Consider the following 26,462-nt stretch of genomic DNA (forward strand, 5'->3'; position numbering starts at 1 on the left):
TTTAATGTTGAACATGTGACAAAGTGTGTTTGTTGGCTGTCAACCTTTGACAGTGTTCTGGAAGAATCACTTCATTTGAGACATGAATAAAGTGAAAATCCACCCGTTCATCGTGTTGCATCCTTTGGGCAGCGTTACTCACGCTGATGTCTTCCTTCCATTCAACACTCTAAAAGTCCATCAATCATTGATTGGAATTGTTCTGTCTAACCTGCTCGATGGCGTCAACAACCACAAACAAGAATACATCAACAACCACAAACAAGAATACATCAACAACCACAAACAAGAATACATCAACAACCACAAACAAGAATACATCAACAACCACAAACAAGAACACATCAACAACCACAAACAAGAATACATCAACAACCACAAACAAGAATACATCAACAACCACAAACAAGAATACATCAACAACCACAAACAAGAATACATCAACAACCACAAACAAGAACACATCAACAACCACAAACAAGAATACATCAACAACCACAAACAAGAATACATCAACAACCACAAACAAGAATACATCAACAACCACAAACAAGAATACATCAACAACCACAAACAAGAATACATCAACAACCACAAACAAGAACACATCAACAACCACAAACAAGAATACATCAACAACCACAAACAAGAACACATCAACAACCACAAACAAGAATACATCAACAACCACAAACAAGAACACATCAACAACCACAAACAAGAATACATCAACAACCACAAACAAGAATACATCAACAACCACAAACAAGAATACATCAACAACCACAAACAAGAATACATCAACAACCACAAACAAGAACACATCAACAACCACAAACAAGAATACATCAACAACCACAAACAAGAATACATCAACAACCACAAACAAGAATACATCAACAACCACAAACAAGAATACATCAACAACCACAAACAAGAACACATCAACAACCACAAACAAGAATACATCAACAACCACAAACAAGAACACATCAACAACCACAAACAAGAATACATCAACAACCACAAACAAGAATACATCAACAACCACAAACAAGAATACATCAACAACCACAAACAAGAATACATCAACAACCACAAACAAGAATACATCAACAACCACAAACAAGAATACATCAACAACCACAAACAAGAACACATCAACAACCACAAACAAGAATACATCAACAACCACAAACAAGAATACATCAACAACCACAAACAAGAATACATCAACAACAAAACAAGAATACATCAACAACCACAAACAAGAACACATCAACAACCACAAACAAGAATACATCAACAACCACAAACAAGAATACATCAACAACCACAAACAAGAATACATCAACAACCACAAACAAGAATACATCAACAACCACAAACAAGAATACATCAACAACCACAAACAAGAACACATCAACAACCACAAACAAGAATACATCAACAACCACAAACAAGAATACATCAACAACCACAAACAAGAATACATCAACAACCACAAACAAGAATACATCAACAACCACAAACAAGAACACATCAACAACCACAAACAAGAATACATCAACAACCACAAACAAGAACACATCAACAACCACAAACAAGAATACATCAACAACCACAAACAAGAATACATCAACAACCACAAACAAGAATACATCAACAACCACAAACAAGAATACATCAACAACCACAAACAAGAATACATCAACAACCACAAACAAGAATACATCAACAACCACAAACAAGAACACATCAACAACCACAAACAAGAATACATCAACAACCACAAACAAGAATACATCAACAACAAAACAAGAATACATCAACAACCACAAACAAGAACACATCAACAACCACAAACAAGAATACATCAACAACCACAAACAAGAATACATCAACAACAAAACAAGAATACATCAACAACCACAAACAAGAATACATCAACAACCACAAACAAGAATACATCAACAACCACAAACAAGAATACATCAACAACAAAACAAGAATACATCAACAACCACAAACAAGAATACATCAACAACCACAAACAAGAATACATCAACAACAAAACAAGAATACATCAACAACCACAAACAAGAATACATCAACAACCACAAACAAGAACACATCAACAACCACAAACAAGAATACATCAACAACCACAAACAAGAATACATCAACAACCACAAACAAGAACACATCAACAACCACAAACAAGAATACATCAACAACAAAACAAGAACACATCAACAACCACAAACAAGAATACATCAACAACCACAAACAAGAACACATCAACAACCACAAACAAGAATACATCAACAACCACAAACAAGAACACATCAACAACCACAAACAAGAACACATCAACAACCACAAACAAGAATACATCAACAACCACAAACAAGAATACATCAACAACCACAAACAAGAACACATCAACAACCACAAACAAGAATACATCAACAACCACAAACAAGAACACATCAACAACCACAAACAAGAATACATCAACAACCACAAACAAGAACACATCAACAACCACAAACAAGAATACATCAACAACCACAAACAAGAACACATCAACAACCACAAACAAGAATACATCAACAACCACAAACAAGAATACATCAACAACCACAAACAAGAATACATCAACAACCACAAACAAGAACACATCAACAACCACAAACAAGAACACATCAACAACCACAAACAAGAATACATCAACAACCACAAACAAGAATACATCAACAACCACAAACAAGAATACATCAACAACCACAAACAAGAATACATCAACAACCACAAACAAGAACACATCAACAACCACAAACAAGAATACATCAACAACCACAAACAAGAATACATCAACAACCACAAACAAGAACACATCAACAACCACAAACAAGAATACATCAACAACCACAAACAAGAATACATCAACAACCACAAACAAGAATACATCAACAACCACAAACAAGAATACATCAACAACCACAAACAAGAATACATCAACAACCACAAACAAGAATACATCAACAACCACAAACAAGAATACATCAACAACAAAACAAGAACACATCAACAACCACAAACAAGAATACATCAACAACCACAAACAAGAATACATCAACAACCACAAACAAGAATACATCAACAACCACAAACAAGAATACATCAACAACCACAAACAAGAACACATCAACAACCACAAACAAGAATACATCAACAACCACAAACAAGAATACATCAACAACCACAAACAAGAATACATCAACAACCACAAACAAGAACACATCAACAACCACAAACAAGAACACATCAACAACCACAAACAAGAATACATCAACAACCACAAACAAGAATACATCAACAACCACAAACAAGAACACATCAACAACCACAAACAAGAATACATCAACAACCACAAACAAGAACACATCAACAACCACAAACAAGAATACATCAACAACCACAAACAAGAATACATCAACAACCACAAACACACCGCAGACCAAAACGCTGGTTTTACCTTCGCCTCCAAACCTCCAAAGAACCACTTTGTGTGTCATGTGACTGAATAATGGAAGTTGGATCAATGGGCTCCTGTCACTTGACGAGTCTCTTCTGTGGAATGTTTCAGTCCCAGCTGGAGTCCAGAGGACATGCTCATGAGGATGTGCTATTTACATACAGTGGTTGTTTATATCGATATTAACAAAGCCTCCTGAGGCCACTGGAGCTTCTTCAGCTGATTCCAAGTGTTACTCCGTCATCTGGAGTCACGTTTGTAGTAAACCACCACTATTTACTGTTATTGATCTGAACATCAGCAACTCACTCACCTCTGTTCTTGTCCCTGCAAACGAGTCCCAGTAAGACGGTGGACACCAGGTAAGGGGCTCCTTATGATCTCTAAAGTAGTAAATGCACAAACAGTTGCACTAAAAGCCAGTAAAGAGGCGCGTTGCCCTCACACAGCAGCATCCTGACTCAACATCTCTCCTGACATCAACCCACAATACACCGTTTAATGGAGACATCTTCTAAGCACTCATTAGGAGCCACCATCACCTCCCTCAGTGACGTAGTAAGAAAAGGGCACCAAATAAGGACCTTCAGGGTGAAAGTCCTGTGTTTGTGAGAAATGTTCCTTTTCTCTGAGAATGACTTCGTCCAGTCGGGCTCTGTTGTTATTGTTGTTGTTGTTGTGTAGCTGGCGGATGGTTCCTTCCTGCGCAGCGACCTTTAACCTCCATGACAGCGTTGCTCTTGTTGATCTCTCTGACTGGACAGCGGCACCAACCGGTCTTCAAAGGAGCCGCTTTCTGGGTCTTTGTTTGACGAGATCGCGCCCCCCCCCCCCCCCCCCCCCCCCAGTTTATTAAACATATTACAGTCCCCTGTCTGTGAGGAGGAGACCACATGGGGGCGCCGTCTACTTGTTTCATGAAGGAAACCTTAGCGAAGCTTTGATTTCGGTCACATTCGGTCATCGGAGGTCCACATGCGACTAACCACATTTATGAAGAACCCTAAAAACCAAACTCTGTCACATGCCTTTGCCTGGCTTCCTTAAAGGGACAATCACAGCCCCCCCCCCACCTTAGTGTATAATGCTAGTACTTATTCAGCACCTCTCCACTTAATGCTTCACCATATTTCATCATTTCTTGGGGCAGCTTTAACTCCACCAATTAAAACGTCCACAAACACATGTGTAACTTTATACCTGTACCCACTTAGTTTGAGGGTGATGGACAGGTGTCCCCTCTGCACGAGGCACTGATCGATGAGGCAGCCAACGGACCGGTGAGTTAGTGATCAGCTCCGATCAATGAGACCACAGGGGGGGGGGGCCAGAGGCCTCCAGACGGACACCCGACCCGTCCAGGTCCTACAGGAGGAACGAACGAGGTCCGTGGTGCTGAACTCGACCCGGTCGGACCCTCTGGTGCTTTGATCTACAGCGTGAGCATCAACCGCGTGACACCAGGAGCATGACGCCGAGGCGTGTATCGGAGCGTGGACCCGTTCACCCGGTCCAACTCCCGAAGGGGAGAGGAGTGAAGATGACCTCTCGTCTCCTGTGAAGAAGCTCCGTGTGGAGAGGAGACGATGTGATGGCCGCGGTCCTCTTGGTCCGAGCAGCTGTTTCTGCTGAAGAGTCAAAGGAACCTTTTGGGTTGGGCCTGACCACAGGAAGGCTCCTGGTGAGCACTTAACAAATAAAGTACAACCGAAGACATTCTCACTTAAACATCAACAGAAGAAAACCGTGACGAGTTCATGTGTTCATAGAACTGAGACAACACGTTTCAGACATGTCTGTATATGAAGAAAGATTATTGAATATTTATATATCTATTACATTACATGAGTTTAACAGAAGACGTTCTAATTAAACATGTTCTGGGGGGGTTAGAATGACCCCAGATGCAGTAGGTGTTGTGACGCGTTCACAGAGACAAAAGGGAGCAAAATGTTAAGATTTTATTTACAAAGTCCTTGTGTGTTTTTTTGTTGGATTTTCCTTTAACTTACAGAAAGTAAAAAAAAGAAAGAAAAACACATGGTCAACTAGTGGGTGTGAGCGTGAAGGATCGACTGGATCTCTGAGCGGGGGGGGGGGGGGGGGGGGACATGTAAGAGACGGCGATACAAAATTAAACAAAAAAAAACATTTCTCTGAAAAAATATTTCTTTTAAAAAGCTCTGTTGGCACAAAAGAACAGTTTGACCCGACTCTGCCTGGAGGGGGGGGGGAGAGGGGGGGGGGGTGTGACGTTCACTTGTCTCTCCAGAGTAGGAATCTTCCACTTTGCGCCCAGAGGTTTAAAATAAGAATTTTTAAGTTGATAACCGTAAACATTTAGAGTTCATAAAGCTTCATAATCCTCTGAAAAACAAAGTAGGTCAAAGGTTTATTGATCGATTGACAGAATATTTAAGATTAATCCTGCTTCTAGTTATGGATCCCAGACGCGCTTCAGGTTTCATTGAAAAACTAAACATCCGTTAACTTTCTGCTCTGAGAAAATAGAAATGGGCTTTTTTTCTAGTACAATTTTTGCATTTTATAGAAAGTGATGAAAAATAATGGTCTCACCACAAAGTGATCAGAAGCCTGAGAGGGAACCTGGAGACGGTTTGAAACTATCTTTGCATCTTTTGATGAGATGATTCAAAAAAAAAGACTGAAATTTGTGGATCGAGGGAAACTTTGGCAAAGATTGAAAAATTAGGTCTGAGTCTGCAGGAGGAGACGAGGACGCAGCAGGAGGAGACGAGGACGCAGCAGGAGGAGACGAGGACGCAGCAGGAGGAGACGAGGACGCACCAGGAGGAGACGAGGACGCAGCAGGAGGAGACGAGGACGCAGCAGGAGGAGACGAGGACGCAGCAGGAGGAGACGAGGACGCAGCAGGAGGAGACGAGGACGCAGCAGGAGGAGACGAGGACGCAGCAGGAGGAGACGAGGACGCAGCAGGAGGAGGCCGGCTGTACAAATGGAACGCAGCCCAGGAGAGTGGGGTGGTGGGGGGGTCATTTAGGGGGGAGGATGGGGTCAACAGGCAAGAGGCGAGGGTGTCCTTAATCATCTTCCTCTTCCTCCTCATCCTCAGGGTCCCTCTTCCTCTTCTCTCCTTTGGCCGGAGACGAGTCCTCGTCTGCAGAAGACAAAACAACAACTACATTTTTAATTATTTTATGTAGTTATTCACTAAATAAAATATTTATTTAAGAGAATTTTCTTCTAGAAATAAATTATTGTATGAATGTTCTCACTTCCTGTTACAAGTAGACAATGTCCTCTGATGAAGTAAAGTCACTAATTAGGACAATAAAGATAACAATAATAAAGGAAACATGAACTGACCCTCGTCATCGTCGTCCTCATCTTCCTCGTCTTCGCTGTCCAGGTCTCCGTTCACCTCTCCCTCCTGCAGAGACGGGACGAAGGGTTAAAAAAGTCCACAGCGGCTCACTGCAGGCTAACGGCATTAGCATTAGCTACTCTCTGGGGAGCTAAATGCTAACAAATTAGCTTAGCATTAAAGGGACGATGTCTTTATTTTAATCATTGCACCTAACGTTAAACTTTTTAAAAAGGAAATCCTAAAATGAAATAAACCAACTTCATCATCAGATAGTAATTAATTGTAAGTAGTTCCCATGATGCTGATCAGTGTAACCATGGTGACGGCTTATAGTTGACAAACAGTGATGCGTTCAAGCGCTAATCAGTAAAAACGAGTGAAGCTAAGATCACGACTCACCTCTTCAGCGCTGTCGTCAGCACTGTCGTCCTCTTCGGCCACAACGTCCTCCTCATCCTCCTCCTCCTCTTCGTCAAAGTCCTCCGACTCGCCCTCTGGATTCACATGGAGGGGGGGGGGGGCGATTAATACAGAATACTTAACACAAAAGACGGGGACACTTTGAAGCACTTTTGTTTTTTACCCAAACCCTCTTCGTCCTCGTCCTCCACGCCGTCCCCCTCCCCGTCCGAGTCGGACGCCTCGCAGTCGTCGATGTCGTAGCCGTCCAGGTAGGTGAGCTGGGGGAGGAGCTTAAAGATGGACTCCCTGTAGTCGGCCAGGTTGGTCACCTCGCAGTTAAACAGGTCGAGGCTCTTCAGCTGGGGCAACTTTTTCTGGAGGGGGGGGGGGGTGTAGAGGGTCAGGCTGGATGTAAAACGCAGTTCAACGAAACATCTGAAAACATTTCGTCTCCAAAGACACGGAGCTGTGCGGCAACGTGGAACCATCGGCTCCTCAGTACAAGAACCATCACAAGGTGGCGTGACTCCACCCACCAGCGGCTCCAGGGTGCTGATGTCTTTGAACTTGTTCCCGCTGAGGTTGAGGTGCGTCAGGTTCACCAGCCGCTCTGCCAGGACCTCCAGACCCCCCGATATCCGGTTGTCACTCAACTCCAACTGCAGAGGAGAAGAAGAAAGACGGAGGGAGGATTTATTCCCATCAGCTCTTTAATTATTAACAGGAAATGTGGCTGCAGAGAAGATTCTAGATTCTCCTAAACGTTTTATCTCAGTTATTTGATTCAAGCATTAATGTGTCTGGATCTTTTAGATTGATGCAGAACTCTTCACGGTTCTGCAGTCAGTGTCCTACACGAGTAATAAGTAGCATTCTGAGGCATCGAGTGGTTCACCTTTTTGAGTTTGTCCAGTTTGGGGACGTCTGCTACGCTGGTCAGGCCCACGTTGATGAGGCTGAGCAGCTCCAGGTTGGAGAACTCTTCTGTGATTCCTTCGATCTTTCCTTCTCCGGAGCGACAGTTGTCCAGAACCAGCTCCTGGACCTGAGGAGGGACAGTTGGGTTGAGACTGGGTTCTGATGGATGAAGGTTTAGGTGCAGGGACAACGAGGTGTCCCTCATTATAATACCAGAATCAAAGTGAACGTTTTAAGTCATATTAAAATAATCCTAATTTAACTAAAGTTGTAAGATATTGATCCGGATCCAGCCAATAGTCACGCACGAGGGGTGCTAGGCCTTCACGCTTTCACACTCGAGTGGCTGCTGCAGCCCGTTTGAACATCGGAACCGGGACTGAAGCGGCGGCGTCCAGCGCGCAGTGGACCCTGCGCAGCTTCATGTTGGAACGGATCCCAGCGGACTGTTGATAAACTCACGAACACACGTGACGCTGCAGAGTTAGCTCACCCTGTGCTAACTACCCCCCCCCCCGTGCTCGCCAGTCCATCCGACGGCTCCGTGCGCGAGGAAGCGCCTCGTTTCTAAAGGTTTTATAAGGGGGGGGGGGGTCCATAATGGAGGCGAAGAAAGCACAACAAGCCCACGTGAAGTAGCCACTTTAGCGCGCTAGCACGCCGCTGGCTACGCGCCCTTAGCCCGCTGGAGGCTCCGACTAATCCCTGGAGCAGCGATGCTACCAACAACGATCATTTAGGATTATTTTAAAATGTTTTTTAAAAAAGAGCCGAACGCCGAGAAGCTAAAATAAGACGTTGTGGTGGTTTTAAAGGAATGAATGCGAGACTCAACCCGCGTTTAAATGTGTTAAACCGAAAAAACGATGACGCATTTCCTGCATTGCACGAGTAATACACGTTTGAGAGATATCGTGACGAGTTGTTTTTACGTAACAACGCAACGTTAACCGTTATCTTTAAATTGAACGGTTCCGTCTTCTCCAACACACGTAGACGTTATTGAACCGAATAGAGGAACCTTTACTCCGCACCGCAAACCGTTCGCGTAGAGACATTTAACACCTTGGAAGTGATGCGCTCCCAGACATTAGCCGGGGCCCGGGACACACGGACGAGCGTCTCGGGGCTCGGGTTCCGAGGCGCTTTGCAGCCGCCGTTAAACGCGCGCACAGGACGGACGTTAATCGGCTTTTAACGACGTTCGGTGCAGGTTGGAATAAAATGAGCGAGGAGAGGGGCCATTAGGAATGGAAACGAGGCGGTAAACAGCTGCGCAGTCGGATGTTTACCCGGGGGGGAAAGTTGGGGAAGAGCGGTTGTGAAGCAGCGGTTTAAATGGTAGCTGATCTACACCGTCCCCGGTTGTATATCCGGTTGCAGCTTCTCTTTGAACCGTAGACGGTAACCGGTACATTTTGAGCACTTTTCAGCAGACACGCTGCCATGTGCTCGCCATCACTCCCCTTCTCCTGCCGGTCAAGTTTAACGTAACGTTTACCCCGCAAAACAACAACACAAACCCGGACTACTCACTTCTGTCGGCGACCGGTGCCTTAGTTCTAAGGAGACTCTCTTCTTCATGTCCATTTTGCTCTGGTTTTGGCCTGAATTTGGGTCTACGAGGTGCGAAAAACTTGTTTCTCCTCGAACCTCTCTCTTCAGTATCAACACGCGGAAACCTGCATGAAGCTAGCTAGATTAAAAATGGAAGACTTCCGGGCCAGACTTTAAAAAATAAAGCTCTCGTCGTCTGGGCGGAAGTTGAAGCGAGCCGTATCCTAAGATGAATTTGAATTTGCGACAACAATATAATGCTTATTTTACAACTTCTAATTGATAGACAATTAGTCATTACTTATTATGCTACACGTTTTAATCTTGTATGGATGTTTTTTACTGTACACGTTGTTGTGAAGGTTTAGGGATGAACTTCCGGTTTGTTGTATCTTTCCCACACGAGCTTGACAGCCTGTGAAACGTTCCCGTGGCGTGCGTGAAACGTGTGTCCAGTCGTTTGCTGCTTTTAATTGTCCTCGACAATTAATACATTTCACACCATTAACTCCAAGCATGAATAAAACAAGTTACAAATGAAATCAAACCGAATCAATCAGGAAGAGATAAAACCTTCAGCTATTGATACATGTTGAAGCCTATCTCGTCTTTCTTATATTGCATTACAAATTCCTCCTCCTCACTTTTCCAAGTCGCTGGATTCAACAACAAAAAAAGTGAGGAAGAAAGATGTATTAGTAAACCTTTGATACAATGTTAATGACATATTTAGGGGACTTCACGCAAATACGTCATATTATCTACTTCTAGTATATCAAAGTGGACTTTTCTACGAGGCACGTGAACGCATCATGTTAATTTCTAAAAGGAGGGAAACCTAACGGCGGCAGGGAGGTCTCCATAGCCCCGGTGGCGGCCATTTTGGCTCAATTGCGTACGAAAAATATGTATGAAACATTACTTCTGTGGAGCTCAATAAGGCCACAGGATATATTGAGGGCTATTCAAATACAGATCAAGTCAATATATATTACTTATTATTCTGTGGATCAATAATTTCATTTGATCTCATATAGTAGATCCTCTGCACGCCATGTTATTTTTGAATATCTTTAATATAAAGCATGTGACCTATAAATTATAGTGGAAGTATGAGATTCATCAATTGAGGCCACTTAAGTAGTAATAGAGTGTAGTATAAAATACTCCATCCCAAACCCAATCATTTTATTGAAAATATCAAAAGTAAAAAGAGCCGTAATGCCGAGTTGTCACTGTGTCACATATTTTTGGATAGATATTACATTAGACTTTTCTAGTGCTTTGTCGTCAGTCAAGATGGGGATGATTTTAAGTACTCTATATGTTTTTGGGGGGTTAAAAGAAGCTGGATTTTTATATTGTTGACCCAAATAATATTTCAAGTTAAAAGTTCTCCCATTGAGAGTGCACGTGAAGTGTCATTTATACTTATACTAATCCCTCCATGACGAACCAATTGCACTTGTTTCTTTATCGTGTCTTTATTGTCATTACATTATAGATCATCGACAAGCAGTTATACATACAGTGGTCTTAGATTATATTATTGTCCAATAAGAAGAGAGCAACAGGTAAACCTTTCCATTCAATGCCTGCCTGCACATTATACACCAAAGTATTGGCAAATCGTCAAACACGATAACAAGTGCCGAACAGGACGCAGGGTTGAATAAATAAATAAATAAATACGTAAGCACGTACAAAACATAAACATCAACACGTTGTGTGTACACTGACAAACACACAGCCCACCAGAGGACACCAGGTTCCAGAGGCTATTTCCTGCAGCCAAAAGGCAAGCGTCTAATGTTTCTTTAGGGCGAAGCAGCCAAGAGAGCCGGGGTCGCCTCATTGGTTCACTTGAGATTTGGGGAACTGAGTATTAGTAAATTCTAACGACCTCTTTGAGGGGAGGCACTGTGGTGGAGGTTAGCGCTGCGTCGCCTTGCAGCAAGAAGGTACCTGCCCTTCCGGGTGGAGTTCTCCCCTTTGACCGCGTGGGTTTTCTGCGGCTTCCTCCCACGGTCAGACACGCAGGACAAGTGGTGACTCTAAGCTGTCCTTTGGTGTACGAATTGGAGAGTGAACGCTTGCAGCCCATCTCCCGCCCGATGCTGATCCTGTTACTAACATGAGTTCTTATTCTTTTTAAGCCGAGCGAGCAGATTCCTACCGTTTCGAGTCTCTACGCTAAGGTAACTGACGGTGCTGTTCCTCACCTCACACCAGCCAATAATAAGGTTATTATTTACCAAAACAATGACCTCTTCCTGCAACCATTTAATGGTTCATGTTTTGCTGCAGAGACAACGCTGAGCTAAGCTAACTGGTCTCATGTTAAACACAAGTGTGGTTTTGATCTTTGCCAGTCGATTTTTATGTTGTATGTTGTGGTCAATTCATTCAAATTAGCATAATTCCACAATCACTCATCTCGACTGAATAAAAAGCTTGCTCCGGAAGAAGCTTCTTCTGGAGAGCAACTCTGTACAAGTTCCTCATTGAGGTTAGAATACATGTCAGATGCAGACGGGGGGGGGGGGGGGGGGGCAAGCAGCACAAACAAAAATACCAAAAGACTCAAAAGAGCGACAAAATGCTCATCTACAAAAATTCAATGATGTCTTAAAGCACTTTGTAATTTGCAGAGGAGATAAATATACAGCTGGAGCATGTCGAAGGATTGTAAGATTCCAGAATCTATTTTATTCGGGAAAATCCAACAACAAGCCGTCAAGGGTTATCGAACAATCAGAAACAGAGTCAGTTCATTATTGTATTGATAATATTATTGTAGATAACCTGCTTTTGCAGAGGAGAAATGTCCCCTTCAGCCGTGTTATTGTTAGATCGCCATTTATTGACATTGACTGTGGATCCACCACATTCAGAGTCTCTGGTAAAAAAAAACAGTACGTTCTTGTTTTTTTTATTATTATGGGTTTTGAAAGCACCTTTAAAGCATTTTGATGGGACGTAAAGTTTCTCATCATCAACTAAACTAAACCTTTAATTAAAAACAAGAAAACCAAGCTTGAAACCTGCTGATTGATTACTTTTGTCCACTGATTGATCCAGTTCATAGCTGTTAATTAACTGTGTCAACTTGTTGCCGCAGAATACAGTAGAAATACTTTTTTTTATCACCAAAAAGGTAGCGTATCATCTGTGAAAATACTTTAAAAACCTCATAGCTTCTCGTTAAAAATGATTGAGACACTTTGTCTCTTTCATGCAGCGGTGGATTCTGGGGTAAACACCCTGAGTGTAAATCAGGGAAGTGGAAAAAAAGACAGGTTTGACAAATTTTCTTTTGTCTATAAATCGCCCACTTAAGTACACATTTGTGATATTAGTTTGGTTTTGGTTGAAGCAAAAAAGTTTGGTCCAGTTGGGGGCCGTAAAGCCGCTGCTTGCTGACAGGATGACTGCTGTGATCCAACTCGTATCTCACGTGAGAACCGTCACACGGCCAAGCAGCAAAGAAAAGGCAGAACATGGGACAAAAAATAATGCATAATACAGTAGTTTTGGGAGCCAATGTTTCCCAAACGAATGACTGAAAAGAGTGTGCAGCTTCTCTCTGTATGTTTCATACGGGACGAAGAGCCTGCTGTTCAGGCACTGCGCTTCCCCCTCAACGCTGCGACAACACAACGTCAGTTCAACACAACGTCAGTTCAACACAACGTCAGTTCAACACAACGTCAGTTCAACACAACGTTAAATATCCAATGTGAGACTCGTTGAAAGTGGCGGCATCACACCGCGAGGACGAGCCGACGAGACACCAACAGACCAACAGACCAACAGATCTCTGAACCAATGTTTCCGCTGCAGGTGAAACCCTTTGTCAAGACTTCTGGAACGTACGAACACGTGGCTGTGGTGGAGTAACTTCATACAGTCGGTGGGGGGGTACACCAGGGAGCTAACGCGGCTAACGGTTTCCTCCAACACTAATAGCAAACACTGGACGCTGCGTCTGCACCAGTATCCCACAATGCAGTGCGCTGGGGACGATAACACTAATGGCTTTGATGTAAGTGTATGTATAAGACTTCTCTCTGGTATGTAAAATACATTGAGCTCTCAGGAAGTGATACGGTAGTTACGGCTCTCGCTCTCCTACTTTTGGAAAGATCCCGAATTGGGGTCGGAATTCCAAGTCCTACGCCTTCTAGAATGTTTAGTGGAATAAAACGGAAAGGTCCAAACCACATATCACCAGCAGGGCTTCAAATCAATCAGGATTATTTCAAGACAAATCAGACTCCTCCATGGCGAACACCTCCGGCAATCGAAGGCCGTAAAGCGGGAGTTTTAGAACCCTTTCACACAGTCCCACAAGCAAAAAAAGCCACAAATAAGGTGAGTTAAGGAGGATCTAATCCACACAGTACACACAAAACACTGTGGATGGTTAAGTGAGAACACAGAGCCTGTTGCTGCTGGTGTTTGCGTTTCGCTGCGTTCTGGCACCGGATTTTGCTTCTTTAATCAACATCATGTTCCTCATGTTCAAGTTGAGAAGTTTTCTGACCCTTGAACATCAAAAAACGTCAATGTACAGACGTCAAAAAGGCGTGTGTTCCTTCTTCATCCTTTAAAAAGCGACTTATGCAGAAGCGACTTTTAATCCAAAGATGCGTTGTGGAAAACCAGCCCCCCCCGCCCCCCCATCATTAGAATGCGTGATCTGGCTGGTCCATGCATACAGCCACCGAGACTCAATGCAAACGCAGAGAAAGAAGGAGTATTTTACAGAAGGGTCAGTTCAACAACAGCAGCTGGGCGCGTGACGTATAGCACCTCTGGATCGGGGGGGTCAGAGGCCTGCACACCGCACAGAAGCCGACACAGAAAAGACGGAAAGAGGGGGAGGGCCGGCGCCCCCTGCTGAGAGAGAGGAAAGCACACAGTCAGCTTGGACCAGTCAGAAGCACAGCGAGAGGCTCCAGGGAAGAAGAGGAGGGCTGGTGGCTCGGTCGTAGCAGATGGAGAACAGAACAGGTGCAAGCGCACCGTACGGGCGCACACATGCACGTAACACCCCCCCCCCCCTCTCCTCTCACCTCCCATCCCCCCAGCCCCCCCTCCTGTGAGCCTCAGGCCACCAAAGCCTCACCGGGTTTTTTTTATCTGGAGCCAGCGGCTTGAAAGATCGTCTTTGTATCCTCGCTCCTTCTGCCACTCCTCCTCACCCCCCCCCCTTCCTTCTTCTTCTCCTGTAGTCCCCGTCCCACCGCCCCGTCTCCTTCATCGGCCGGAAAGCAAGAAGCGCAGAAGAAGAAGGAGTGGAAGGAGGGCATAGTTTTGCTGTTTTCTTCCCCCGGGGGTACTGGCTCGGGTTCGGAGGGGGGGGGGGGGGGGGGGGGGGGGGCGTCGCCCTAGCGAGGAAGCGGCACCAGGATATCCACGTAGTTGATGGGGAAGAAGCCGGACTGGCCGTTGATCATGCCCTCGTACCAGTTGTCATCGATCTGATTGGTCAGGGTGATGACGTCGCCTTCCTTGAAGCCAAGCTCGCCCTCGTTCTCCGGTTCAAAGTCGTAGAGCGCTCGGCAACAGGGCTGGTCCAGGGGGGCTGAGGAGGGGCGGAAACACATTAATGAAGATTTCATATTCCTTAAACTTGCATTCTTTCTAGTGTCCATCAGGGGGCGACCTGTCAATCATTGTGTAGCCCCGCCCTAAAGTATCCACTTCTTAACGGCCTGTTTGACTCTAAATGGACCATCATTCACTAAATGAACATCATGCTGCATTGAAGAAGACTTGAAACTAGAGACTGAGACCATAAACTCATGTTTACAATGTTTACTGAGGGAATAAATCAAGAGTGAAGTAGAGTCATTTCCTCATAGACGTCTATGGGAGCAGAGGAGTCGCCCCCTGCTGGTCACTACACAGAAGTAGAGTCATTTCCTCATAGACGTCTATGGGAGCAGAGGAGTCGCCCCCTGCTGGTCACTACACAGAAGTAGAGTCATTTCCTCATAGACGTCTATGGGAGCAGAGGAGTCGCCCCCTGCTGGTCACTACACAGAAGTAGAGTCATTTCCTCATAGACGTCTATGGGAGCAGAGGAGTCGCCCCCTGCTGGTCACTACACAGAAGTAGTCATTTCCTCATAGACGTCTATGGGAGCAGAGGAGTCGCCCCCTGCTGGTCACTACACAGAAGTAGAGTCATTTCCTCATAGACGTCTATGGGAGCAGAGGAGTCGCCCCCTGCTGGTCACTACACAGAAGTAGAGTCATTTCCTCATAGACGTCTATGGGAGCAGAGGAGTCGCCCCCTGCTGGTCACTACACAGAAGTAGAGTCATTTCCTCATAGACGTCTATGGGAGCAGAGGAGTCGCCCCCTGCTGGTCACTACACAGAAGTAGAGTCATTTCCTCATAGACGTCTATGGGAGCAGAGGAGTGTACCTGGTGATCTTCCGGGCGACTTGGCTGAGTTGATGCCCCCGTTGTGGCTCTCGCTGGGCGGCAGCAGCTCCAGGGTCATTCTGGGTTTGGGGGCGTACTCCTTCCTCGGCTTAGCGGACACTTCTTTTATCCTGAAAGGGCCAGAAACAAAAATAAAAACAGCACCTTTTTCAATCGGTTGCCGTTGGACACACACGGGGCGATGACTACCTGTCCTCCATCTTGCTGGAGAGCTGCTGGAGGATTTCAGCAGAGCGGCTGTGGTATTCCAGCTGAGCTTGAACCAACGCTGCCAGCTGGCTCACCTGCTCGATCTACAACACACACACACACACACACACACACACTGTTCTGTTTTCCAAAAGCTCAACCTGTCCTGTACCTGAACCATGCTGGGCCATGCTGGGCCATGCTGGTCTGGCTCGGCACACGATCGGTAAGATACAGACTCACCGTGGATCATAAATGAGGTTTGTGCAGTTCCCCCCAGAAGAACCAAATCTGTCCTTTTCTCTCTTGCTCTAAATGTCGAATCGCAGCACATTTGTTCTGCATTTAACTTTATTAAAGTCAACTGATTAGTTTGTTTTGGGTTTGCTTCGTGGATAAAACGAAGACCCTTGATGGATTAGCGGATGTAATAACTGGCGGACATTAATAAAGAGAAGGCCTCACGTCGCTCTCCAGCAGGTTGAACATGCTCTGCTCGGCCACCTCTTTGCTCTCGTCGAACTTCTCCAGCGCCTGCTTGATTTCGTCATCCTGGACTTTCCCCTGACGCTTCTTCTTGTAGTCGAAGTCCAGACGGCGGCCCTCCATCTTCTTCAGGTGGTGCTGCAATGGAGGCGTAAGCAGACATGGGTGGAGACTTTTTAGGACTCAACACAGCGTCTGTAACACGTAATGTGACTCTCATTTATCACGTCTTCAATGTTTATACTCATACCTGAAGGACTTGTGTCTTCATCTTGTGCTCACCTGTATCTCTTTGAGGTCTTTGTCGTGAAGGTTCTGCAGAGGGTCGATGAAGTTCTGTTTGACCTCCATGTCCAGAGCGTCCTTCACCTCGCCGAGTTCCTTCATCGCTTCGCTGGCATCAATCAGTGCCAAGCCTTCATAGAACGCACGAGAGACAGAGAGGTGATGGATTATTGCCTTCTCCCTCTGTGGCGTGTGACATTAAGCATTTTGATTAACCACAAAGGATGCTGTTGACATGCCATTAGTATAGTTTTCACACTAACATGTGCTTACCGAAGCTGGACTCGTCACCGAGCTCCCGTCCAAACCGCAACATGGCGTCTCCCAGGACGCTCTCGGCCTGCGGGTACCCGGGTCCCTTGTCCTGCCCGCGGATCTTGGACATGGTGTTGATCATACTCAGCTTGGCTCTGGACGCTGCGAGGGTTGACAGCATCAGTTTGCGCTCGGCGTTGCCGTGGCGACCTGAGTGTTTGTGTGTGTTTGATACCTGGATTAGGTTGAAGGTACTCTGTCGTTTTGGTCATGATGTCCAACACCGCTCTGCTGGTGACGTCCACCTTCTGCAGGGAGAAACAGACGGGGGTCGTTGTGGGAGACGACCGTTATGTCCGTTTTGAAGCTACAGCTGCTTGCGCATTAGCTTAGCTTAGCATAAAGACTGACTCTCCAAACAAATTCTTGCTCTCGGGGGGCAAGACCGTTTATGCTAAGCTAAGCTAAGCTAACCGGCCGTAGCCGTCTACAGAGCTTAATCCCCTGAAGTCGGAAGGAGAAAAAGTCAAAGTCTTATTATTATTATTAGAGCTTATATATTTGGCTTATACTTTAATGGTACCGTGGTAGTCTTCTATATTGAAATGTTTTTTTCTTTTATAGTGATTTATTTGAGGTGTGGATTCAGTATATAAGTATTTACCTTTTCCATTTCTTTAAAGTCATCGTCTAGCTTGGTTCCTTCCGCCCCTCCAACCTTCTCACTGACTTTCTGTAACAGAAACAAAAAACATGAATGTACATATATATATAAAAACATACATACATACATGTTTAAATATATACGGTGTGTGTGCCTCAATGTGTGTGTGTTAGAGAGGACGTGCTTTGACCAAAGAGACACACGTGTGTGTAGGTGTGTGTGTGCGTGTGAGAGAGTGAGCGAGGGAGAGGGCGAGAACACTAGTTCGTAAGCGTGTAACCAAATATATAAACAGCAGGGAAGACGTGAGAAGGACAGACAGATGAGGATGAAGATGCAGTTGCCATGGAGACAGGAATCTGACTTTTTGCTCTCATGGTTCCAAGAACCACACACACACACACACACACACACACACACACACACACACACACACACAGTGCAGAGACGAGAACCTTTTAGACCACTGAGGCATGAACTGAACTCCATCTGTTCCTCTTCCTCCCCCAGCTATATTTCTTCTCCATCTCCTCCTCACTCCTTCCTTTGCTCCCTTTCCTCCCTTTGTCTCCCTTTGTCTCCCTTTGTCTCCCTTGTCCTTCGCCTCGTCCCGCGTTCAGGTCACCGTCGCTCAGAGCGCCATCACGGCCAGGAGGAGAATCAGGAGCATGAGAAAAAAGAGCCGCGGAGTGGCTTCAGCGGCCTGAACCGTTGCCAAAACACTCAGCGGCCATCTTGGACTGCAGATGGATAAAAGGCTGGATCGAGTGCCGTCTCCGGCTATTAATCCCAAAATCTATATCCCCCATCTCATCGTGCCATTACTTTTCATAAAACCTCAATTACCCAGATGCCCTAGTTAAGTGATTGCGTGCTCCTGCGAGGCTCGGAGCATCAAAAGCATCTAAAGGCCTTCAATGATTTGCCATGGAAACATCTGGAGGGGAACAGATGAAAGAGGCCAAAGATGCTTTCTGAGCTCAGTGGGCAGTTTCTACAGATGTTTTTCCACAAACCTGTTGTTCGAAAAGAAAAAGGGAAATATTTATGGGAAGAAATTGGAGGACGAGCTCCGTCTTAAACTCTCTGAACTTATTTGGGTCTGGTCTTATTCGGACCCATTGTTATCCAATTTCCATGCACCTAGTCCCGCCCCCTGACAACAGACCGGCCAATCGCAGTGACGTGCAATTCCCGCCGCAGGTTGTCAGTGCTGTGCAGATGCATGTTGACTGTGGGTTCGATTCCTGCAGGAAGCCCGGATAGGACACCAAGAGTCGTGCATTATTAACACCCCCAGAGCAGGAAGATGGAGGCCTTCTGTTTGTGCTGCTGCAGCAGAGCCGAGGCTCTTTAATTCAGGACGAACGAGGCGACAAACACAAAGACACACAAACTGGGGCAGAAAGCTGGCGTAATATGGAGGGTTACTGTGTGAGGGAGTGATTGTAGGATGCAGCCCAGCGATATCTTCAGTATGTCAATGTAATGTGACAGAAAACACAAGGATGAAGGAAGGGGAATAAAGAAAGGAATTCAAGAACGAGCGAGGAACGGAAGATAAATCGGTGGTTCTGCTGTGAACCGATCCTCTTGTTCCAGGAGATTTATAGTGTGCAACCACACACACACACACACACGCACACGCACACGCACGCACACACACACGCACGCACGCACGCACGCACACACACACACACACACACACACACACACACACACACACGCACACGCACACGCACGCACACACACACGCACGCACGCACGCACGCACACACACACACACACACACACACACACACACACGCGCACGCACGCACGCACGCACGCACACACACACACACACACACACACACACACACACACACACACAGTCAGGCCTCTCTGATATCGTAAGAGGAGGCAGGACCCTCACCATCAGCATCACTGTGTCTCTGTAGCTGCTTTTATTTTGAAGGGGGTCGAAACATTAACTCACATATATTTTTTCCCGTATGTTACATTAAAATCAGCCCGACTCTCATTTGCGGCTCCGCCCCCTGACATTCAAACCGACCAACAGGACTGCCCCCCCCCCCCCCCCGCCTTAGTGAAAGAAACGCAGCACACTTCCGGCTCTCTTCGAGAGGCGAACCGACGGCGGGGAGGTCGGAGGTCAAAGGTCAGACGGACAAAGCAGGGAGTTCAGGGAGCTGTCACTCGTCCCAACCATCAATTATTGAGGCAGCCGACTGGAGCTCGGCGTCCCCGTGCTCGCGTCTTCGCATGCGTGTGTGTGTGTGTGTGTGTGTGTGTGTGTGTGTGTGTGTGTGTGCGTGTGTGTGTGTGTGTGTGTGTGTGTGTGTGCGTGTGTGTGTGTGTGTGTGTGTGTGTGTGTGTGTGTGCGTGTGTGTGTGTGTGTGTGTGTGCGTGTGTGTGTGTGTGTGTGTGTGTGTGTGCGTGTGTGTGTGTGTGTGTGTGTGTGTGTGTGTGTGTGTGTGTGTGTGTGTGTGTGTGTGCGGTTGCCCCCGACAACACGGTGCCGAGGGTTTGCCGTGTTTGATCAGGAGACAACAGAGAGAGAGACAGGCTGAAGTAGAGTCTTCATCGGTCTTCTAGTTTCTGCTCTGACTTCCTGTTCTGAAGGTGATTGTCGACACATTTGTGCGATTTGTTATTCAGTTACAAGTTGCTCATCGCCTTTCCTTCATCCTCTCATCACACTGGGTAATGTTTATGCTTCTATATGTAGTCATTTTATTCACAGTCCTCTATAAATTTGGCTCATTTATTTTGCTTTAATTGCCGCAATATTTTAGCTCTAACCTTTGTAAACACTAAAGGGATTTCTGTTTAGCTTTGTTCAGAGAAAGTCACTGATGTTTAACAATAAATGATGATACGACCCCCCGACCCTCCCCAGGCCCTGCTCTACATGGACCATCATTCACTAAATGAACATCATGCTGCATTGAGGAGGAGTAGTTGATGAGCGAGTGAAGCAAAAGTAGGATTTTTACTCATGAGATGTTTGGGGTCATCAGCGGTAAATGATGAAGAGGAGCAGATGAGAAACAGGAAGTGCTTCTCCCCTCTGTGCACATCTGATCATTGATCTCTCTCTCCTTCATGTTTTATTCAGCCAGGTGACACCAAGGTGTCTCATTTCTCGCCCCTGCTGGCGGCCATCTTGGTTGTGAGGGTTGGAGGACTTTGTCTCTGGTTGAAGATCTGTAATCATCTGTATTTACCCCGTTGCCCACGGTTACATGTCCGAGGGATCACCAGGGTAGGGACAGGGTCAAATCGCACAAATAGATCATGAATAGGTTGTTTCTGGAATTACCGCTCTCCCCCCCCCCCCCCCCCCCCCACGTCTCTCTTTCCATTAACCCTGCTGTTGATTCACAGATCTATTCTTGACTACTGATGAAAGACGGCATCGCTCCGCATCAATCATGTGACTGCTTTTATTTTCAACTGCTCCTAGGTGTCTACGGGTTTTAGTCCATTACAAACATCTGGATCATAATCTATGTACCAATTACAGATGTTGTACTTTAGAAATAAAAGCCTAAATATCTTCTCTATTGTGTCAACGGGCTGCGGTTCAGACCATAAAGTAAAACGCTTTAGGGCGGGGCTACGCGCTGATTGACACCTGGATACTAGATAACTCTGTCTTCACTATCCTTTGCAGAGCAGAACATCTCCGTGGTCAGTGCACTAATAAAGTAACAACCAGCATGACTCCTTGAATCCCATTGGCTCAAAGTGACGTCTCCGTACTTAATAATGAATAATTATCATCATCATCCATGTCGACGAGAAAAAGCAGAGAGTCACGTGTTCACCCACAAAGTGCAAAGCGTTTCTTCCCATCATGCTGCTGGTGATTTCTACTTCCTGTTGTGATCTGCTGCAGTGACCCAGTTGCCCCCTCAGGGATCGATACGCACATCGCATCACATGTGCAGGAACTATTTCACCCCGGGAGACGGATGCTGGGCTTTTACAGGCAAACATTTTAAAGAATAAACAACATGTTAAACAAATCATTTTTGGAAGATTCCCACCAGATTTCAGTTTTCAGTGGAAAAGGGAAGGTGGGACCAACCTTCATACTGAGATGCTTCAGCGTCTAATGCCGTCTGTGTGGCAACATTCTCATGAAATAATGAATCAACGTTGCTATGGAAACAACGATGATTTAACCATGTTGACAATTTAAACTCTAGCTTTAAGAGAGAAAGGTGAGCTGACTTCTTCTCATCAGCGACGTCTCTGATGTTTCCGCTTTGCCTCTTATTTTAAATAAAGAACAATGGACCTCGAGTTGAGGTTTATTAACAGCAAGGCTGCAGACAAAGAGGGTTCAGGTTGGAAGAGAGATGATGGAGGGTTGGAGGAGGAATAAATGATGGAGGGATGGAGAAGATAGAGATGATGGATGGTTGGAGGAGATAGAGATGATGGAGAGATGGAAGAGATATAATTGCAGGTGGGTTGGAGGAGGTTTAAATGATGGAGGGATGGAGAAGATAGAGATGATGGAGGTTTGGAGGAGATATCTTTGATGGCAGGATGGAGTAGGATAAGATGATGGAGGGATGGAAGAGATAGAAATGATGGAGGGACAGAGGAGATAGAGATGATGGAGGGATAAAGGAGATAGAGATGATGGAGGGATAGAGGAGATAGAGATGATGGAGGGATAAAGGAGATAGAGATGATGGAGGGATAGAGGAGATAGAGATGATGGAGGGATAGAGGAGATAGAAATGATGGAGGGATAAAGGAGATAGAGATGATGGAGGGATAGAGGAGATATAGATGATGGAGGGATAGAGGAGATAGGGATGATGGAGGGATAGAGGAGATAGGGATGATGGAGGGATAAAGGAGATAGAGATGATGGAGGGATAGAGGAGATAGAGATGATGGAGGGATAGAGGAGATAGAGATGATGGAGGGATAGAGGAGATAGGGATGATGGAGGGATAAAGGAGATAGAGATGATGGAGGGATAGAGGAGATAGAGATGATGGAGGGATAGAGGAGATAGAGATGATGGAGGGATAGAGGAGATAGAGATGATGGAGGGATAGAGGAGATAGAGATGATGGAGGGATAAAGGAGATAGAGATGATGGAAAGATAGAGGAGATAGAGATGATGGAGGGATAGAGGAGATAGAGATGATGGAGGGATAAAGGAGATAGAGATGATGGAGGGATAGAGGAGATAGAGATGATGGAGGGATAGAGGAGATAGGGATGATGGAGGGATAGAGGAGATAGAGATGATGGGGGGATAAAGGAGATAGAGATGATGGAGGGATAGAGGAGATATAGATGATGGAGGGATAGAGGAGATAGAGATGATGGAGGGATAGAGGAGATATAGATGATGGAGGGATAGAGGAGATAGAGATGATGGAGGGATAGAGGAGATAGGGATGATGGAGGGATAGAGGAGATATAGATGATGGAGGGATAGAGGAGATAGAGATGATGGAGGGATAGAGGAGATAGAGATGATGGAGGGATAGAGGAGATAGGGATGATGGAGGGATAGAGGAGATATAGATGATGGAGGGATAGAGGAGATAGGGATGATGGAGGGATAGAGGAGATAGAGATGATGGAGGGATAGAGGAGATAGGGATGATGGAGGGATAGAGGAGATATAGATGATGGAGGGATAGAGGAGATATAGATGATGGAGGGATAGAGGAGATAGAGATGATGGAGGGATAGAGGAGATAGGGATGATGGAGGGATAGAGGAGATATAGATGATGGAGGGATAGAGGAGATAGAGATGATGGAGGGATAGAGGAGATAGAGATGATGGAGGGACAGAGGAGATAGAGATGATGGAGGGATAGAGGAGATAGAGATGATGGAGGGACAGAGGAGATAGAGATGATGGAGGGATAGAGGAGATAGAGATGATGGAGGGATAGAGGAGATAGAGATGATGGAGGGACAGAGGAGATAGAGATGATGGAGGGACAGAGGAGATATAGATGATGGAGGTCTTTCTACTTGATGGTGAAAAAGAAGACAGAGCGGAAGACGAGGGGACATTAAACAGATGAGAAGACAGACAGAAGACGTGAAGGAGGGAATTCCCTGTTGTCTGCAGCAACAAGGAACTGGCTCTGCACACACACACACACACACACACACACACACACACACACACACACGCAGGGATGGTACATTATGTAACAGAAGATGAGGTGTGTGAGGGACTACCCTGCTACTGAATCCACATCCAAACCACGTTCATGTTCACACTGTCCCATTTTCACCAAAATATAAATATTTGTAACAATCAACAAATAAGGGGATTTAATATATGTTTTAATATACAGATAAAGTCACAATTTATTGTGATATATAATCATTTTGCATTATTTATGTGCATCACCTGTTTACCTTTCATTCTGACCCGTGAGAATAAAACTACTAAGTTGTATCAGACACAAACGGGCAGCTCTCACCTGAGTGGCTTTATGGAACTGCTTCTTGAACCCCGCGACAGACATCACTTCACAACAGGGCTCGATACGATATTAAATATAGATGATTATAAAGGAGGCTTTTATCCGAATGCTGGGAAGGAAACGGCGGTAAATCCTCCGATTAACGTCGATATGGTCCGTTTATTTTGGTCAAATCGCTGGTGGATGCCGATGATTTCCAGAACAAACCCAGGTGGAGAGAGAGGGGGAGAAAGCGAGAGAGAGAGAGAGAGAGAGAGAGAGAGAGAGAGAGAGAGATCGTCTCACGTTGAGATGGATCACACTGCAGTAAAGAAACCCTGCAGTCTTCACATCAAGTAGATATTTCATATTTCTGCTACTTCAGAGGTTTGTAAACACGTTAAAGTTAATAATGTAACAGCAGATATAATTACATAGGGAATACGCAAACCAAAGAAAACCATAAACGTAATAAAAATGACAATATATGGTTTATATATATATTTTGTATACATGTTATATTATTTATATAACACATCTTGAAAAGCTCTAAATTCTGTATATTCAAAAAAGATGAAGCTTGAAAGAAGTATGAGACACATTTAAAAAAAAAAAAACGTTCAAAATAACTCAACGTGCGACGTGGATAACTCCCACCGGGGTAGAGGAAGAGGAGGAGGAGTCTTCATCTTCAAGCACAGACGATCTTCGGCAAGGACCGAGCGTCACGCTTTCTGTTACGTCAGCACGTTGCTTTCCGCCACCCGCGACCCTCTTTAAGTCGCACGAGACATTATTACCCCGTTTAGCACCATTGTTCCCTTTATCGTGTGCGTACATATGTGTGTGTGTGTGTGTGTGTGTGTGTGTGTGTGTGTGTGTGTGTGTGTGTGTGTGTGTGTGTGTGTGCGTGTGTGTGTGTTCGTGAGTGTGTCAAAACGAGACCGCACGATACGCCGGCATCGTCTGACGTGGTGCGGGTACCCGGATGAAGAGGTTTCAGCACCGCGGACAGCTCATTTAAGGGATTGTGGTGCGTTCACTTACAGCCGGGAAATGAAATATTTTAACGAGTTGAAACGTGTGTCAAAGTTGAATTGCATTGAACAGATTTGGGTATGAAGCAAGGAAATTAAAAATAATAATCTTTTTATTTTAACAACAACGGATGTATATTTTTTGTTCCCATGGTAACGTTTCTCACACAATGCAAAGAGCAGGAAGTGTAGAGCTACGAGCGAGCACGAGTCGTTCTTTGGTGGGCCAACATATTGAAAAAGTCTCTGTACCTGCCTTACTTACATTTTTATTTCAATTGATCATTTATACAGTTCATTACATGTTTGTAAAAACCTTAAAATATCCAGGTAAAACAATGTGTTTTTGTTTGTCAGTGGCCTAACAACCTTGTGTTATAGAGACATTTAAAAGAAGCTCAGCTGATCATTGGACTGCACCCTCAGATTAAAGCTGCCATCTAGTGGACTAAAATATTAATTAGGAAGTAATCCTTTGTGTTCAGTGGCAAAAATATTTTTTGTTATCCATTAGTATTACTTATTACGGTGATCTGTATTGGCCATATGTGAATGAATTCACCTTAAGTGGCCTCCAACCCCAACTGTCATACAGTATATGAACATCCAGTTAGTTTTTTAGGGAGCCATTCAGATTTATCCGCCCTCCTCCTCCATCCTTCAGCCAATAAGAGCAGACCGGAGTCTTAAAGAGACAGTCGCTACACCAGAGCGCCTCCGAAACGCGTTCTAGCAAAGAAACCATATACAATTCTGAAGCCCTACAAAGAACAAATAAAACTGAAGTGATTTTTCTAAATATTATAGAGTGGAACTTTTGCTTTTAAATTGTCTTCTTTCATTAAAAAAA

At 45.0% G+C, this 26,462-nt stretch overlaps 2 protein-coding genes across 3 annotated transcripts; both read right to left on the reverse strand.

Annotated features, from left to right (window-relative positions):
- Nucleotides 1–5,487: 5,487 nt before the first annotated feature.
- LOC119223026 (acidic leucine-rich nuclear phosphoprotein 32 family member D-like) lies at nt 5,488–9,919 on the reverse strand. 2 transcript variants are annotated; one of them, XM_037480109.2, is made up of 7 exons: nt 9,747–9,919; nt 8,188–8,337; nt 7,829–7,951; nt 7,474–7,666; nt 7,290–7,384; nt 6,890–6,953; nt 5,488–6,701 (listed from the first exon to the last, which is right to left on the reverse strand). In XM_037480109.2, the coding sequence occupies exons 1-7, from the start codon at nt 9,798–9,800 to the stop codon at nt 6,604–6,606; spliced, it is 777 nt and encodes a 258-aa protein (XP_037336006.1). In that variant the 5' UTR covers nt 9,801–9,919; the 3' UTR covers nt 5,488–6,603. The 2 variants fall into 2 exon arrangements, with proteins under 2 accessions (XP_037336006.1, XP_037336007.1); XM_037480110.2 differs by having other exon boundaries at nt 5,488–6,680; nt 9,747–9,917.
- Nucleotides 9,920–15,130: 5,211 nt separating this feature from the next.
- Nucleotides 15,131–24,957, reverse strand: LOC119222993 (endophilin-A1-like). Its single transcript, XM_037480043.2, has 9 exons — nt 24,594–24,957; nt 18,106–18,174; nt 17,677–17,749; nt 17,460–17,603; nt 17,184–17,317; nt 16,881–17,039; nt 16,416–16,519; nt 16,206–16,336; nt 15,131–15,357 (listed from the first exon to the last, which is right to left on the reverse strand). Exons 1-9 carry the CDS (start codon nt 24,636–24,638, stop codon nt 15,161–15,163), a joined length of 1,056 nt encoding a protein of 351 aa, XP_037335940.1. The 5' UTR covers nt 24,639–24,957; the 3' UTR covers nt 15,131–15,160.
- Nucleotides 24,958–26,462: the final 1,505 nt, after the last annotated feature.

The sequence above is a fragment of the Pungitius pungitius genome, chromosome 1, assembly GCF_949316345.1.
Source record: "Pungitius pungitius chromosome 1, fPunPun2.1, whole genome shotgun sequence".
In the NCBI taxonomy this organism is placed as follows: Eukaryota; Metazoa; Chordata; class Actinopteri; order Perciformes; family Gasterosteidae; genus Pungitius; species Pungitius pungitius.